We start from the raw sequence: 18,715 nt of genomic DNA on the forward strand, positions 1-18,715 counted from the left end.
AAGCTAAAGATTGACCTCCCTTACGACCCAGTCATACCACTTCTAGGCATCTACCCTGAACAACAGGAACCAATATACAAGGACACGTGCACCTCCATGTTTATTGCAGCACTGTTCGCAATAGCTAGGATATGGAAACAACCTAGGTGCCCCACCACAGATGAATGGATCCAAAAATTGTGGTATCTATACACAATGGAATATTATGCAGCCATTAGAAATGACAAAATAATGGCATTTGCAGGGAAATGGATGGAGCTAGAAGGAATCATGTTGAGCGAGGTAAGCCAAGAACGAAGAGACAAACGGTACATGGTCTCCCTCATAAGTGGATGCTAAATCCAAAAGGTTAGTGATACGACAAAACTAACAGGACTTAAGAAACAAAGAACTCCCGCTCATCTGGTTGAACCACTACTAAATATCCTCATGCTGCTGATCACAAATATGGTATATAACATGTGAACACTGTTATATATTACAGACTGTGGTAGACAATTTGCCCCAGGGAAGTTAGAATGAACTTGTGACTTTGAAATTATGTAATCATTTAATCACAATCAAAAAAAAAAAAAAAAAAAGAACCTCGGGGAAGGGAGGGAGGGAGGGGATGGTAGGGGGAAAACAATGGAGGGGGTAACAATGTTCAAGAGGAAGTGTACTCATAACCTCACTCATGTAACTGTGACCCTCTGTATAGTAGCTTTACAATAAAAAAAAAAAAAAAAAGAAAAAAAAAAAAAAAAAAAAAAAAAGAAACTGACGAGAGGGTGGGGTAGAGTATGAGTCAAGATCAATTGAGATTATATAGCAGTGAAAAAAGATCAGAAAAGGGAACAAAAAGGAAAGAATTCAGGTGTAATGGCACACACGTTAGTCCCAGACACTTAGAAGGATGAAGCAGAAGAAGCTCTTGAGCCCAGGAGTCCAACATCAGCCTAGGCAAGACGTCTCAGAAAATTAATATGCAAATAAAGCAAAAAGAAAAGCAAGAAGGACAGGTAGATAGATGTTTGGTGCAAATGTCAGATCAGAAAGTGACCAAATTGGGCTGGGAAGGTGGCTCAGTAGTAGAGCGCTTGCCTTGCATGCTCAAGGCCCTGGGTTTGATTCCTCAGCACCACATAAACAAAAAGAAAAAAGCCGGAAGTGGCACTGTGGCTCAAGTGATAGAGCGCTAGCTTTGAGCTGAAGAGCTGAGGGACAGCGCCCAGGCCCAGAGTTCAGGCCCCAAGACCAGACCCCCCCCCCCCAAAAAAAAATCTCTTCCAGAGAATTCTTTTGAAACAAAAAGGAAAGAATAGAAATCTTTTTTATGTTTATATTCTTCCCGCAGGACTGCTGTGGCTTTACAAGGAAGTTAAACACAGAAAACCCGTTGACTCTGGCCAACAGACCACTTCCCTGGAAAGCTTGCTTCTGTTTCAGGTCATGTGTAGCAAAGAAAAATGAGCAGCCTTGAAAGACCAAGAGCTAGTAGAAAATCATTGCCATGGGAAGCTGAAGGAAACTTCAATAGTTTTCACTATATTGTCTTTTTTTGCTTTTTTTGAGAAAGTGATACCAAAGACAAATGTTTCCTTTTACTCATCAAATGCAAGCATGTCAAATGTCATGTCTTTAGGGAGAGAAGGGAGAAGGAGAGGAGAAAGGAAGAGAGAGGCAGAAGGAGAGAGGAAAAAAAAGGGAGAGGGAAGGAGGGAAAGAAAGGATGAGAGAGAAGGGGAGGAAAAAAGTAAGGGAGAGGGAAAGGCGAGCAAGGAAGACAGAAAGGGAGGAGGGGGAGGAACAAGACAGAGCTTACAAGTACTGCATCCAAAACTCATCCATGAAGACTTAATTCCAATTAAATGCCTAAAGTATATTCATGCCTCAGCTTCTCCTTCAAGACTCAATTTCTCTGGTTACAAAATTGAGGAAATTGTACTCTGTGATGGAAACTTAAGGTATAGATCATCAGTCCATAACCACATGAGGTCAAATGCACCAAATCACGGTATTTAATCAGCAGGATAGACCATTCACACCAGTCCTACTAGTGATGCCTATGGTCATGATAGGGAGAAGGAAGAAAGTAGGGGGGGAGATGGTAAAGGGATCAGTGAACACTACTGGCAGAAAAAAAAAAAAAAAGCACTGCTGACTGATGCTATATTGACATCACCGTGGCCATTCCTGGTGGTTTTTACTCTTGAGTAGCTGGTTCTCTGACACTGTCACCAAGCCCATGTCCAGAAGATCAAGTGCATAATTACCTGGTCTCTCATCCTCAGCAAATGAGGGGCTCTTGGGCTGCTTATCACAGGGGCATCATAAACAGAGAAGAGCCCCTTTCCTAGTCACTCCTTTGAAGTCTTCAGATGTCAATGAAGTAACCTAAGAACTCTCAAAACTCAGCCAGGCACTTTAAGAGGCAGCTTGCCATCCTAAGGGTCAAAGCTGCTGCTTCAGAAAATAACCACCTTGCTCTACAGTACTACATGACGAAACATGCTAAACAGATGAGGCAAACATTTCACAAGGCAAACCCAGAAAATGCTGAGTTAAACTGAAAATTACGAGGCTAGGTTTGAACAGTTTGCATCTAATCATAAAGTCCCCTATACCTCTACCTCAAGAAGACCCCCACCATTTTGTTCCAAGCCCACAAAACTGCTCAGCAATCCACATGTGCTTCCTGGACCACATGGAGCTAATGCAAAGAATGCACATCTGCAGGAAACCATGGTTACTGCTCTGCGCCAACAGTGTGGAAAGCAAGCCCCCTAGTGTGCACAACTCTTTTTTCTAGACAATAAACCTGAACACAAACTGCTTTTACCATCATTCCTCATCAAAGAAGCAAAAAAAAAAAAAAAACATGATCCAGGTGGTGATTTCATACAACCATTTCCTAATGTAGCTTCATAAACAAGCATTACTACCATCACTTCAAGACGGTGTCCACAGCTCCATTCACACCACAAGTATTTGCTAAGTGTCAGACTTCATTAGACAATGAAAACATAGGTGAGCCACACACTTAAACCAGCTGTCTACTCATTCTACAAATCGTGAGATATTCAAACAAGTAATAACAAGAGGCCTGCCTTGAGATTACTGAAAGGTATGGTTTCTGTTTCAAGAAGCCCATGCTTCATTTGTGCTCTCTGTGTGTCAGACAGAGGAGAATGGATAAGAGCCTTTACTAAGGGTGGCTCCCAGTCAATCACAGGAGATGGCACAAGCTATATCTGGAACCTAAATATGACTGCTCAGGCTTGCAGGCCCAGTGGCTACTACCCTGTGGCTAAATCCTTGGTGAAGCTTCATAATTTCACACCGTGTGGGTAATTGGCTTGGTTAAAAAGGTACTTTTTTTTTCTTCTTTCTTCTTTGAGCAGTACTAGGGTTTGGAATCCAGGGTCTTAGCTATACCCTCTGCACTAAGTAGAAGATTTTCTTATTATCGTTGAAAAGTCAGGGCCCAAATGATGAACCTGTTAGTCAATACTGTCATTTTTACCACATCTAAAAGTTAAATTAAGATGATAAAGGAGGAGGAGTAGAAAAAGGAGGAGGAAGAGGTAGTAGAAAAGAGAGGAAAGGAGAGGAAGAGGGAAAGAGAGAGAGAGATAAGAATTATTCCTTGGGAAGAGAGAAGAAAGTGTGCACAAAAAGGATTATGTCTCGTATAAGAAATGGACTGCTTCCTTTCAATGAATCAAAGAAAATCTTAAGACCTTTCCTCACCTTTGAACTAACTTTATTATAAATTATAAACTTATTACTAGGTATAATTTGCACATAGCTCTTATACATGAATAAGATCAAGCCAATTTGCATATATGTCCCTGTTTTAATGCAGCCAAAGGTTTTTTGGCCTCTGAAATCCTACTGAGGAGCATCCTTGCTCACTTAGGAACTATTACATTAAACAAGCCAGGCTGCAGGAGCTCACACCCATATTCCTAGCTACTCAACAGACTGAGATCTGAGGACCAAGGTTAGAAGCCATTCTGGGCAGAAAAATCTGTGACTCCTATCTCCACTTACCAGTAAAAGGCCAGAACTGGCTCAAGTAAGCAAAAAAAGCAGACCAAGAACACAAGGTCTTGGGTTCAAGCTCCAGTACTGGCACAAAAATAAAATAAAATAAAATTACATTAAACAAGCTTCTTGTTCTAGCTCACGACTATCAGGGAACAGAGTAATATCACAGAAATTCAAAACTTCTTCAAACTACTCTAGCAATTTCCAGCAGTATTCCCAGGGTCCCATTTGGAGAACGCGGGCATTGTGGCAAGAATGGGAATTAGATGGGAGACTGGAGGGGGAAACCATGGGAGGTAGAATCTTTATGAGTCTCTATTCTTTTATAATATCACTTGCTATATGAGATCAATACAACTTATTGTAATAATTATTGAAATAAAACTGGCGTTAAATAGCTGCTGGTTTAGCCTTGAGCATTTCTAATGATAAAGATCTCTATGCTTTCTTTAATCACATTTTCTGGACTACTGTAAAGAGCACAGCGGTACTGAAGATCCTGCCCCACCCTTAACAATCCCAACAGGAGTATCCATAATCAGAGTACCTCTTTAGCTATCTAATGAAACAGTACTTTACACAGAAAGGGATGAATAAAGGCCATATAGAATCCGGAGCTGGGAGATGATAATGAAAATTTAAAAACAAGTAATTATAGCAAATGCCCATGGCCACAAGCAAAATCACCTTTTGGAATTCAACAGTCAAGCTATAATGTCATTTACTAGCAGACTATTTAAAAGTGACCTATTGTTGGAAGAGATCGGGCCACAGGACCCTGCATGCTCATCTTCCAGCTTGCTCACTCTTTGTCATTAGGAAGGTCAGGCTTGATAAGGGCCTCTTAAGTGACATGGCGCAGTGTCCAACACTATCCCCAACAACGCTGTGATTTCTGGGACCTCAGAGAGAAACTGGCTGTTGACAGTTTTACCTTTTGTGATTTGCTGCCACCAGCTGTTGGTTTGAAGGACTCCACAGGATTCTCTTTGCCCAGAATTAGTGGGGACAGGGCTAACCTCTGCGCAGCAAGGCGGGGGCTGGTCCTTGTGGCCATGGTTGTTCTCCGCAAGACATAGGGGCTGGTCTTGCCTGTTGGGATGTCAGCAAACCCTAAGGGCAAAAAAAGCTCACTGTTCACTTCCATACACAAGGGAAAATCATCAAGTTTTCTGCTGCTTCTATGTGGATGTTTAAAAGCTGGTAAGAAAGACACCAGCAGGCCTGAGGATAACATTAGAACTTAACTTCCTTCCCAAGAAGGAACCAGCCTCATAAGAACAGGCCAGCCTCAAGGATACTGGAAGATAGCACGGCATTACACTCTTCACAGCATCATGGCTAACCAAAGGTAAGCCCTTAAGGCTTCACTGATAATTCACCCATCAGAAAGAGACAGCATACCGTTTGAGAGTTATGGTTACTAAGAACAGTGTTTCATAAACCATCTACAGCAAAGATTTTGCAATCTGCTGTAGAATGATATTTAAAGTAAGATTGGATCACTAGGAAGAAAACAAACAAAGAAACAAGTCAGCCTGTGTGCCCAGAGGATACAATAAGATCAAACTGCTATAAAATCTTCTAAACTCTCAGTATCTCAATTTCTGACTATTTTAATCATGAATCAGTAATAAGCAATACAAAGACTAGACTTGGAGCCCTGGGTCACACTTAAGAGTTAACACTGAGGTTTATAAAACAAAACAAAAACAACAAACAAACATATTCAGAGACTCTGATCTGGTGATTGGAGAGAAACGGATGACATACAAGTTACCAGGCCCATTGTCCAGCTTGTCTGACATCAGTTGTCAAACACAACACAACTCAAACAAGGAAGTATAGGTGGCTCATACCTCAAATGTTAGTACTCAGGAGCCTGAGACTTGGAGAATCACACAGTTCAAAGGCTAGACAGTGCAGAAAAGTTCACTATACTCCATCTCCAAAATAACCGGCCAAAAGCAAGGCTAGAGGATTGGCTCAAGTGGTAGACTGCCAGGCTACCAAGTATGAGGCCTTGAGTTTAAACGTCAAAAAATAATAATAATAGACATGAAGTCCTTGATTCAAGAGATTTTTTTTTTTTTGATTCAGAGATTTTTTTTTCAGCAAAAAAATACCCAATTCTAAAGTGTTCATAAGTCATTTTTAAAATTTACAGCTCTTTTTGTAGTTTGTCATAAGTAATTAATGCTACTCTCTCAAAACCTTACCAATTTTAAAATTGTTTAATACAGTTTCTGTTTTAAAGAAATACAGAAGGCCAGTTAAAACTGTAACATAATAATCTAAAAACCTAAACAAAATAAAAATGCTTCTGTCTTTTCATATGCGAGTTTTAATATGGAATTTCCAATTATCACAGGCAGTTTGGCTTTGATGATGGGGATTGAAACCTAGAATCTAAACTATATCTTCCACCCCGTAATTTCATTTTAAATTATGCATACCTTTCTTTACAACTTCTGGAAGTCCTTCTGGCTCAAATGCATCTTCATCCTCAGCAGAGCAAATTCCACCTTTGACCGCTTTCCTGCTTTTTTTACAAAATGTCTCTGGGGTGGAAGGGACTGATTCTTCACCACTCTCCAAAATCCCACTTGACCTTTGCCTCTTGCCAGAAGCTTTGCTTTGACTGCCTGATAACTTCTTCTCCATAACAGCAGGGACTGGAGACGGCCCCTGGACAGCTGCATTGAGTAAAGGAGAGCTGCGGAGATTATGTCTAGATTGTTTTGAATTCAGAAAAGCAACCTGTGTTTCTAACATTTCTTTTTCGTTCTCTAATTTTTCATGGCTTATAAGCAGGGAACAGTACTTCTCCAGGTATTCTTCTGCCTCCTTGGTTTTGTCATCAAGTGTTTCTTTCAGCTCTTTGATCTCAGTCATTAATTCATCTACATTAGCATCCACAGAAGTACCTGCCAAAATAAAATGACCCACAATCACATGATTCTGCTCCAGTGAACTCAGGGCATTGCAAAGCAAATAATCTTGGAACTTTCCTTTAAATTTCATAGAAGGGCTAAGAATATGTTTACCAGCTTAACATTCTTTAGTTCATTAACTCTTGTTAAGGAGTAATGACATGGTACATACTCTAGTAGATTAAATGCTTTTATTGGAATGGCTTAAATATAAAAACCAACAAAACTCTCTCAACCAACTCATTAAACTTCCTTGTAGAGCTAGTTGAATGGAATCAAATGAATTACTTTCACATAGCCTCCTTCCCCTTTCCATTATTTCCAACATAAGTGAATGAACAATAGAATTCCTTTAAGTTCAAGCAGTTTCTGTTGCATGGCTTTGAGAGAGGTGAAACCAAATGGAGGAGCTAATGGGGAAGGACTTAGGGAACCTATATAAAGGTAGGAACCACAGTTAACTTAGAGATTCCATGCATGGCATTCAATCCAATAGCAAAACTCCCTGATACTTCAAGCTTATTCCAAGTGCTCATCCCAGCAAGGAAAACCATCAACCTGCCCTGCCAAGCTCCACCTCACACTATGCCATCATCTAGGCACATAACAAGTACATCCCAACCTGAGCATTAAGCACAGAAAAGTGACAAAGAATTCATCATCCCCTTACTTTTCATTCTGTCTACACACCCAAGAGGTAGCTCCCTATATTTTCATTTTAGTTGACCTAAGAGACTGGGCCTAAGTCAACCAGAATCAGGTACTTAAAAATTACCAAGGACAATGTAGAAATGCAGATGCTCACTGGTCTTTGAGGAATGTGTTTAAATGCACATTAATGAAGTTCTTAGAAAAGTACCACCAGGAGATTTGGGGGGGGGGGGGCATATATTATATAAGAGATGATGAAAAGAACTTTATTTCAAAATGCAGGCTGCATTCTGAATGCTACAACAACGACTCCAAAATCAGGACAAAATGCAGAAATTTGAAAACAAGTAACAGTTGGAAATCAGCACTCCAAACAGAACATTAAACAACAATAACAAGCGCCACCACCCTCTCCTGGGTGCCCAGCCTAAGTGAGCACTCACTACAGGAGGATGTGCCTCCAGCAAACACCCACCTGTTTTCTGCTTCTGCGCAGCCTCAAGCTGAGAGACCTCCTTCTGCAAGGTTTTCTTTTCTTCTTCCAGCAGCTTGCAGGATTTCAGCAACAACTTTATTTTCCCCTGAGCACGGTCCCGCTCCTTCTTCAGCTGATTTACATATTCAAGATGGTCCAGCTATAAAACAGAAGTAATTCCATTTAAAACCTTAAAGATTATTTCTTTTTGTTAAGCATATGGAAAAACAATTTTGAGACACAGTGAAGAATCTCATATTGTAAATTTAGGAGTTATGTTCAAAACAGAACATCAGAACAATGCTCCCTCTCCACCCAGTTTCCCAAGTCTTCCCAACAGACCACATGGTTTTGCCAATATCTTTTTTTGTGCAGAGTTGTGTTTGAACCCAGGGCCTCACACTGGCTAGACAGGCCCTTTAGCATTTATTTGAGCTATACCTTTAGACTTTTGTTTTTACTTTTTGAGACAGGGTCTCAATAACTTTGCCCAGGCTGGCTTTGAACTCAAGATTCTCCTGCCTCTGCAGGAAATGGAATTACAGTCTTGAGCCACCACACCCATTCACTTGGTTAGCATTATATGCACATAGCTCCTAACAAGGTATCTTGTGGCACCTTTGAAGCTCTTGATAGTGTGAGATGGCAGAGATTACTACAAATCTGAACATGATATAAGCTTGAGTTATTTTCAAAAGCCAATAAACCAGTCTGATACAAAAACCATAAGGTGTGTGTATAACAAATTCTCAGAGCAATGATAATTATTGCTATGAAATGACAGTTCATGGACACTGATAATAACAGAGTAATAAATCTGTCAGGGGCAACTTACTTTGCTGCTCTGTAATTCTTCTGAGAGCACTTTTAATTCTTCAGTTAGCCTCTTTTTCTCACTACTCAGTTCTTCTTTCAACTCAGTTGTTTTCCGGACCATCTCCTGCATTTCCCTCTGCAGTTCAGTTTCCTTTACAGCCATTGTGTTAACCTGAAATTTAACCTTTATTAGCATCTGTTTTGGATGGCTTACTGTATTCAAATTATCTACTCCAACCCAACATCTTCATGACATTAACTTTAGCATCCAATCATAAAATGGAACCTAAATCATTCACTATAGAGTGAATAGTATCCCCAGAACCTACTAGTAAGCTTGCTTTCTCTTCTCAGCAAAATTTTAACAAAAAAGAGGTATGAAGAAAATCAAAGATAAATAGTGTTAAATCTTAAAATCCTTTAGAAAGGTATTCTTTTGAATTAACATCAGAGACAATTCTGTGCCAAATGGTTTAGGATTTTATCAGTTTTTGGATCTTTAGTAATCCCCACAGGCCATCCTAATCTGCAAGAACATGCTACAATTAGTTAAAAACCAGTGAATGACCTACTATTTGCACATGCTCCCAAAAGATGATGCAGCATAGGTGTCTATGTTATCTCACCTCTTGCAAGATGTCCATAAACCTAAAAAAAAAAATCTTAGAAAATACAACCTTCTGATGGACTGCATTTTCAAGACTCTTTTGTTTAATCTGTTCAGTAAACACAGAAATCCCTTTCCTAGATCACTAAGTAAACAGAGTGGGCCACAATGTAATGTCTTCTCTAATATTGTGCCTTTTGATGGCAGATTGTCCCTTAAATCATCAGCTAGCAAAACAAGAGACTATATAGCAAAGAAGGAAGCTCAAAGTAGAAGCCCCCAAGATGCCCAGGGGCATGAGTGCTCTATAAATATGTCTGTATCTTTACACGTTCTTTCTCCTAAAGATGACAAGGGCAGGGTAAGTCAGGGGATCTCTTCTGATCCTACCTAGTATCTGTTAAGATTGTGGCAAGCAGTGCTTCTCAACTGGTATGCAGCAGTTCCACTCTGATATACTATAAAGGAACCATAATGACCAGGAAGCTTGGTTCCTATATGGAACTTCTCCTATGTGGAGCTGTCACATTACTAACTTAATCCAAACCATAAAAATGTCTCACAGGAAAGTATCAAAGCCATCACTAATGTCTGGGCCAACATATGTTCCAGCATTTCACAACCCTATAAAGAGACTAGATCAGTAGCTTATAACTGTAATCCAAACTAATTGTCAGGGAGAGATGGCGTGAGGACAACTCTGGAGCAAAAAGTTAGTGAAACCTTGTTTCAAGCAGCAAACTAGGCATAGGCACATGTACCATGGCTACTATGTAGGAAAGTGGTAGGCAGGAATCTCAAGGTCCAGAAGCCTACCCCATACAAAAACCAAGAGTTTTTTTTTTTTTTTTTTGCCAGTACTGGGGCTTGAACTCAGGGCCTGGGCACCATCCCTGAGCTTCTTGGTGCTCAAGGCTAGTACTCTATCACTTAAGCCACAGCGCCACTTCCAGTCTTTTCTGGGTAGTTAATTGGAGATGAGAGTCTCAAAGACTTTTCTGCCCAGGCTGGCTTCAAACTGCAATCCTCAGATTTCAGCCTCCTGAGAAGATAAGAATTACAGGCTCCTGGCTCCAAGATCTCACCTGAAAAATACATAAAGTAAAAAAAAAAAAAAAAAGGACTGGGTGTGTGGTTCAAGTGGCAGAGCACCTTTCCAGAGAGCAGCAGACACTGTCTGGGAAGAATTACAATTCATAAAGCGATGTCCTCCACATCTGACATATGTAAATGCAAACACAGAAAGACACTTACTTGTTCAACCAAGGCTATTTTGTCCATTTTCATCAATTCGAGTTCATTCTCTAGATCCTTGTAGGAATTCTGCAGTGAACTGAAGGTGTCCTGCAAAGTGTCATTTTTGGATTGGAGCCCTTGGACCTTCTGCTCCAGTTCCATGGTCAGACTTCCCAGGTCTAGCTTCTGCTTCTGCCAAAGTCTTTGCTCTTCTTCCACCTGGGATAGTTTAGAGATCAGCTGCTCCTGGGCACAAAATTGGTCTTTTAGCCTCCTGACCTCTTCCTCCTCCTTCTCTAGTTTCTGTTTGCCATCTTCTACCTCTTGAATGAGGCCATTCACAGAAGACTGCAAAGTCATACACTTATTTTTGGCTTCATCAAGGTCCCGTAGCAACTGTGTCTTCTCAAGTTCAAGAGAATCGAGTTGAGCACTCAGATTCTGTTCTTTAGTCTTATATGTGGCTTGATCATTGCACAAAGCTACCATTTTCTCATTGAGCTCTACCAATTGCATTTGAAGTCTCTCAGCATTTTCTTTCATCTGAACTTTTTCTTGCTCTTTTTCCTGCAAAAGGTTTTCAAAGGAAGAACTCAGTGTTTCTAATTCAGATACTCGCTCTTGCTCTTTCTCTAATTCTTTGGTGAGCTTTTCTTTCTCAGATTTCGCATTAAGAATCTCTAATTCCAAAGCTTGCAGGGTTTGGGCCCTCTGTTGTATTTCTGCTTTCAGAGTCTCTACCTCTGCTTTGGAATTCTCAGCCTCAATAATCGCATGCTCTTGTTTTTTTGCGGCTAACTCCAGTTCTCTTTCAAGGTTCCCAACTCTATCTTGAAGCAGATCTACATGATGCTGATTTCCCTTAAGTTGTTCTAAGACGTGGTCTTGTTTATTTTTATCAGCTTCTATGCGCGCTTTCAGCTTTTCAATGCTACTTCTCAGCTGAGGCATTTCCTCCCCTTGCAGGTCTAAACTTTGCTCCATGTTCTTCCCCATTTCTTGGTCATCACACAAGGCTGCTACTTCCTCGGCGAACTCTTTCAATTGTGTTTGAAGCATCTCCACTTCAGCTTTAGATTCTTCTTTCATCTGTATTCTTGCCTGCTCCTTTTCTTCCAAAAGACCTTTAAATGAAGAAAGCAATCCATCTAGTTCTGCCACTTGATTGTGCTTTTCTTGCAGCTGCTTTGTAAGATTGTCTTTTTCTGACCTAACTTTGACAAGGTCTACTTCAAAAACTCTTAGGCTTTCAGTCATTGCTTCTATTTGTGCTTTTAGAGTCTCCATCTCTGCTTTGGCATTCTCAGCATCAAGAATCACTAGCTCTTGGTTTTCTTCTGACATCTGCAATTCCTTCTCCAGGTTCTCCACTTTGTCCTTCAGTGAATCATTTTCTCGATGACTGGCTTTCAGCTCCTCTGTCACCTGGAGGTGCTTCTTTTCATCATCTTCAATGCGGACCCTCAGTTTCTCAATGCCTCTTCTGAGCTGATGAATCTCCTCCTGGGTTGAGCCCAATCTCACTGCAAACTCTCCTTTCTCCATCAGTGCCACCTCTAAGGCCTTGGAGGTGGTTTCTCCTTTCTCCATCAGTGCCACCTCTAAGGCCTTGGAGGTGGTTAGGTTTTCACACTCTGACTCACTCAGTCTTGCCTTCAGGCTTTCTGATTCCCTGGTGAGTGATTCCTTCTCTTGATTCAGTTGTCTGATTTGGCTCTCCAGCTCACAAGCTGCCAATGACAATGTTTCTGAGGCCTTCTGCCCACTCTGCAGCTGCTCCTGGAGATGAGCTTTGTCTTCCGACAGTTTGCTTACCTCAGAGGACAGAGTCTGAAGGAGTTCTGTCTTGTTCTTGATCTCGGCCTCCACCACCTGAATGTGATGGAGACTCTCAGCTTGAAGAGACTCCAGCTCTTGTATTTTCTCCTTCATCTTTTCAGATACCTGATCCAGTGCTTCATGTTCTTTGGATGTGCTATCTAATGCTTCATGAAGCCGGTTTCTCTCACTTGTGATGGCAGACAGTTCTTCTTCAAGACTAGTGATAACTTTCTGCTTATTTTCATTATCTTTTTCTAAACACAGCTTCTCTGCTTGAACTCTGTCTAAGTCAGCTTCCACACAGATTGCATGATGCTCAACAGTAGCTTTCTCAGACTTGATCTTGTTCAGCTCATCCTCCAAATCAACAAATCTATCCCTCCAACTACCATTTTCCTTGGCTGCAATGTCTTTCATATTTTCATAAGACAATTCATCTGAGCCCATTTCTACATTAGAACCAAGAACTTCTGAACTTTCTAGTCTCTGGCAGAGTGCCTGGTTATCATAGGGGAAGGATTCCACTTTTTCATCTAAACTAGATTTTTGTTTCGTGAGTTCTTCCACTAATTTTTCCAGTTGTATGCATGTTTCAATCTTGGACTTTAGTTGTCCTTCTTGTAAATCAAGTTTTGAGTCTAATTCTTTTATTTCACTCAGCAAACTTTCAACTTTTTTGTCCCGGTCCTCTATTGTATGAAGTAATCTCAAATTCTCATTTGATGTTTCTTTGACCTGTAGTTGGAGATTCTCGATGAATACCTGATTCTCCAGAAAATTCATGGGTACCAAAGCATTTGGAGCAGAAAATGAAAACTCAGAACTGCATTCTGAATGGCACTGAGTTTTGTCTTCTGCTATAGTCCCGTAAGTCATCTTTGAGGACTGCTCACCAGAATGCTCTCCAGTAAGGTGGACTACATCAGTCTCAATGATTTGTCCTGTCTCTAGACTAAGGGATTGTTGAGTATCTTTATCACAAATCTGATCAGTGTCCTCCTTTGGTATTGTTTCTGTAGTTTCTGAAGTACTTCCTTCTGATTCTATTAAGTCACAGTTATCGTGTTGGCCCCGAATAGCCTATAACCATAGTATATAACAAGAATACATTATTTTGTGCTTCGGGAACAATCAAAAGAGAATCAATAACCTTATTACTTTATAGAAAATGGCACCTGGCCTCTGCAATGCACAGCTGTCTAAATGATTTATTTCCCACCGCGTCCTCTAGCCTTCTCTCTCTGATCAAATACTTAACATAAACATTCTCTAAGTCCCACCTATATGCAAAGCACCAAGCAAGGTCATAACCTGAGTTATTTTATCAACTAGGTCTTAACACTGAAATTTCATCTTTATATTTACTTGCTACAAATATTCTAGATAGTTCTGAATACAAAACTTGTGATCTCCAAATAAGAGGCTAACAAATTCCATATAAAATGTTTAGCTTTCATCTTTAGTATTTATGACTTTTTGGCGGTATAGGGTGTCAGTCATGGGGCTTGAATTCAGAGCCTAGGCACTGTCTCTGAACTCTTTTGCTCAAGGCTCTAACACTTTGAGCCACAACACCACTTTTGGTTTTTGAGTGGTTAATTGGAGATAAGTCTCATGGGTACTTTTCTGCCCAGGCAGGCTTTGAACCATGATCCTCAGATCTCAGCTTCCTGAGTAGCTAGGATTACAGGCATGAGCCAACAGCACCCAGCTTACTAATGATATTTTTAAATAGGAAAAGACAGTGAGATTTCATGACCAGATCTGAAGTCCAATTACTTCATACTGGCCCAGTATTTACTTGACTATTCTTGGATAAGTTCTATCAAGGTGCCTTACTTTCCTCTCATCTATAAAATGGGGAGCTGTTCTTCTCACCATGCTTACTGTTATGTCATAATTCATACCCCCTCAACCTCAGAGAGGTAGACAGAATAAGAGTCAATATTGAACATTATTAGTTATGCCAGTCAACTAGAAAAGACAAGGTCATAAAGTTAATAAAAAAGTATGTACTAGGTAATTTTTTTTAAATGACTGACACCAAATCACAGATTTATACTATTTAAAAATGGTCTGAAACATGCAAGAGGTTAAAAATGCTTTATCACCGTTTACATCATTGTTTAAGTAAGTCTTACTAACTTACAATGAAAACACAAATTCTAAAGATTTGACTCCATGATTATTTTTTCCAGACCTGAGATGCATCTTTAGTAATTTTCCAGAAAGTGTTTCAATCATTAGAGAAATGTATTTCTTAACATCTACTCATTCTGATTGCTTGAAGAAATGTTTGTCTTTTTATTTCCTTGACTCCCCTGCCCCCTCACAATATTCTAATTTTGAATTCAATCTGACATACATCTATTAAAACCCTAGTAGTCCTACAGAGAAAAGGCATGCAAGGGGCTGGGAAGGTGGCTCAGCAATAGAGTGCTTATCTCACATGCATGAGGCCCTGAGTTTGATCCCTTAGCACCACATAAACAGAGAAGGCCATTAGTGGCACTGTGGCTCAAGTAGTAGAACACTAGCCTTGAGCTGAAGAGCTCAGGGACAGCACCCAGGCCTAGAGTTCAAACCCCACAACCGACAAAAAAAAAAAAGAAAAAGAAAAAAAGCCATACAAATCTAGATACGTACATCGTCTACATCGGTACCAAGGAAAGACCGAGAGCTCAAGTCTAGGCCTTGCAGCTGGAGTCGTGCTACTTCAAGTTCATGGGATAGGTGTTCTGTCTGCTTCTTTTCTGCTGCCAACCTGGACTCCATCTCCAGAGTTACACTTGTCAGCTTCTGTTGCCACTGCTCATTTTCTGACAAATACTGTTTCCTAAGGCATTCAAGCTCATTCCTTTCAGAACTTAGTAACTGCTCAAGCTCTTCAATCTCCTTATTTTTCATGCTGCCTTGACTTTCCATTTTCTGTTCCAGGTTCTTGAGAGACTGCAAGTATAGCTGACAGAGCACCTCAAGTTCTTCAACACTCTTCATGGGGACAGAGGGAATTTCCTTCTCCGTCAGACTCTCCTCCCCTAGACTAGTACATGACACTTCATCTACGGTAGACTGGTCTGCACAAACATTCTCTTCTAAATTACACAGAAGAGAAATGTCTCCCGTCTGATCTAAAACATCTTTGTAAAAAGAAGATTCTCCAGAATTTGCCAGCCTGGGGGTAGAGAATGACAGAGATGGAATATGCCCCTCCTCTGGTTCCGGCTGTACCACGTCACTCTGCAAATTTTTCAGATTCAGTGACAAAGCTGAGTTTTCAGCCTTCAATGTATCAACATAGGACTGCAGCTCTAACATCTTGGAGCTTATCTGACAGTGCTGATCTTGTAAGATCTTGTGTTCACTTTGTAAACATGAGAACTTCTCCTGTAATTCAGCAAAGTGCTCTTGAACTTCTTTGTGTGACAAGGTCAACTGCTCAGACAAATTACTATCTTCTGGAGGAGTCAAGAACTCACATGTCTGCCCTTCATGCTGACTGCTAAACTCACCACCTGACCCTTCTTTCACTAACTCACTTTGAAGGTGGCCATTTTCATCATTTAATACCTTCACTTGATTTACTAGTTTCTCTACCTCTTTTGCCATCTTACTAGTCGCTGTGATACACTCTGATCTTGAATCGTTCAGCTCAGATGCAAGTTCTATCTTTTCAACTTGCAGAATCTCACACATTTTTTCTAGCTCACTCAGCTTATTCATTGCTGCCTGTAGAGAACACTGCAGGTTAGCATTGTCACTTTGACTTGTTGACAAGTCTTGAAGCACTGAAAAGTATTTTATTTCTGCATCTACTACTTCACCATTTTTAAGGACACTTGTGTCCTGCAACTGACTGCCTTCCAAGTCTCTAGTTCCAAGTTCTCTTCTAATTGACTGTAATTCCTGCTGTAGGCTTTCTTTCTCCTTCTTGCTTTCCTTGAGCTTTAATTCCATATTTCTAAGCAAAGCTTCTAAGTCAACCAACTGGGCATTATAACTGTCTGGAGAGATGTCTTTAACATCCAAATCCATCTGATACTGGGGACTGCTTTTATCCATCTCATTCTGTGCGTCTTCTACAGAGTCCCTAATTGGTTCTAATTCTAAAAGCTGATGTTCACGTTTACTAGCTGTTAACTGCATTAGTCGTTCATTCTCTTGTAATAAGTCACTAACTTCCTGTTGCATCTTATTTTGTTCTGTCTTTAATGTGATGATTTCTTGCTTTAAGCTATCAGCCTCATTCTTGGAGCTATTTTTGATGTCTGTAATCTCCAATTTCAGAGCTTGCTGAACAGTCCTCAACTCTAATATTAGTTTCTCATTTCTTTCCTCAGAGAAAGCTAATTTTGTGACAAATTCTTGGTGTTCTTTTGCAAATGTTTCCTTCAGCTGTTCCAGTTCTTTTTTTCTATTTTCACAAATACTTGTGGATTCATTTAGCAAGCATTCCAATGTAGAGTTCTTCTCCTTTGCTGCTTGGTATTTTTCATTAAGATCCTCTAAGGCATGACCCATTTCTTCCCATCTCTGTAGTAAAAGAAGTCTTTCTTGCTCATACTGATTAGATAATCCTGAAATGCTTTTCTCTCGTTCCTTTATACAGTTTGAGAAATCCTCACTCTTTTGGAGTAAGTTCATTCTATCTTGACTTAAGGCTTCATTCATTTCTTTAAGAGTACCATTCTCTCGGGCCAGCTCTTCGATTTCTTTTTTACTTAGCGAAATGATGGAACTCATTTCCTTTTTCTCTGAGTTCAGGGTTTCAGATAGAAGTTGTAGCTCTTTCAAAGAGTCTTCAAGTAAATGGTTGCTTTTCTTTAATTCCCGAGTCTCTGCTTGCTCAGCTTCTAATTTTTCTTTCAGCAGTTGCAATTCTTTTTCCTTGTTCTCAAAGGCAACTAAAGTTTCAGTGACAGCATTCTGATGAACGGAAGCATCTTCCTGCAACTTAGTAATACGCTGACTTGTTTCAGCCACAAAGCTCTCGTGCATGTGTTCTGCTTTAGTGAGATTTCCTTCTATTTCTCCTTTGATTTGAACCAACTCTTCACACTGCTTTTGCAGATCTGAGTTCATCTGTTTTTGAGACTCTAAAGAAAACTCAAGAGAATCAACTCTATTTTGTAAGGCAGCTGAATTTTTTGGACTCTGGTCTAAAGCAATGCGGCATTCACTCCTTTCTGAAAACGTGCTTCTTTGTTCTCCCATTTGATTTACAAAGGAGTTATTCATCAGAGGCTGCTGCCCCAGTGCCAAGCACCTTCTCTGCAGGTCCTCATTTGTCTCTACAGAAGAATCTCTGGATGTGAGCAGACCCGTGAGGCTCTCATATTCAGCGTGCAAGTCCAAGTAATGTTGGTCCTTGGTCACTATTTCACTTGACAGGAACTGAAGCTTCTGTTCTAGACCTTCAATTTGTTCAGTAAGCTGACAAATTTTCAGACACATATTTTCTATTTCCTTCTGGTGTTTCTGATCTGAGAACTCAGCTTTCTGCTGCAGATCTATGTATGCTTGTTTCTGAGTCTCAACCTCTGCCGTCTTGCTATCCAGAATATTGTGAAGGTTTCTGATCTCCACATTTAGGTTATCTTTTTCCATTTCTAGTGTTTTAACTCTCTCATTGTATTCATGGATTTTTACTTGTTGTGTCTTGAGGCAGGTTTCCAGGTGATTAACTTTACTCTGTAAATTTTCTTTTTCAGATTCCATCTGACTGATAAGTTTTTCACTTTCACTTTTCCAATGAGAATATTGAGTTTTCTCTTCTTTCAACTCTTCATATTCTTTCCCTTTTAACTCCAAAGCGCTTAGTAAAGCTTTGAACTCGTTCTCTATCTTGCTTAACTTATCATTCAGTTGTTCAATGTGATGCTCCCTTTTCTTCAAAAGATCTTGTGAACAATCTCGCTGCTTTTCTAGATCGGCCACGGCAACCTTCAGTTTCTCTAACATCAAGGAGTTTTCTTGCTGATTTATTTTTTCTTGAAGATCTCTCAACATGATTTCTTGAGAGGCATTCTTAGCTATAAAAATTAAAAAGGTATATATATGTATATATATAGTCATTTTTAATAAATACCTGTTCTATAAGAATTCTAAATACTAGAGCTTTCAGAGTAGCTCAATGGCACAGTA

General features: G+C 40.1%; 1 protein-coding gene across 1 annotated transcript in view; it reads right to left on the reverse strand.

Annotated features, from left to right (window-relative positions):
• Positions 1-18,715, reverse strand: part of Cenpf (centromere protein F) — a 57,611-nt gene that overhangs the window by 7,725 nt on the left and 31,171 nt on the right. The window contains exons 12-18 of the mRNA XM_042681962.1: positions 15,218-18,603; positions 12,366-13,651; positions 10,769-12,320; positions 8,927-9,079; positions 8,092-8,251; positions 6,489-6,959; positions 4,967-5,145 (exon numbers count right to left, since the gene is read on the reverse strand). Of these exons, the coding sequence (XP_042537896.1) occupies positions 4,967-5,145; positions 6,489-6,959; positions 8,092-8,251; positions 8,927-9,079; positions 10,769-12,320; positions 12,366-13,651; positions 15,218-18,603 (7,187 nt within the window). The remainder of the gene's footprint in view (positions 1-4,966; positions 5,146-6,488; positions 6,960-8,091; positions 8,252-8,926; positions 9,080-10,768; positions 12,321-12,365; positions 13,652-15,217; positions 18,604-18,715) is intronic.

Source organism: Dipodomys spectabilis, unplaced genomic scaffold, assembly GCF_019054845.1.
Source record: "Dipodomys spectabilis isolate Male_0828 unplaced genomic scaffold, ASM1905484v1 ptg000069l, whole genome shotgun sequence".
Lineage (NCBI taxonomy): Eukaryota > Metazoa > Chordata > Mammalia > Rodentia > Heteromyidae > Dipodomys > Dipodomys spectabilis.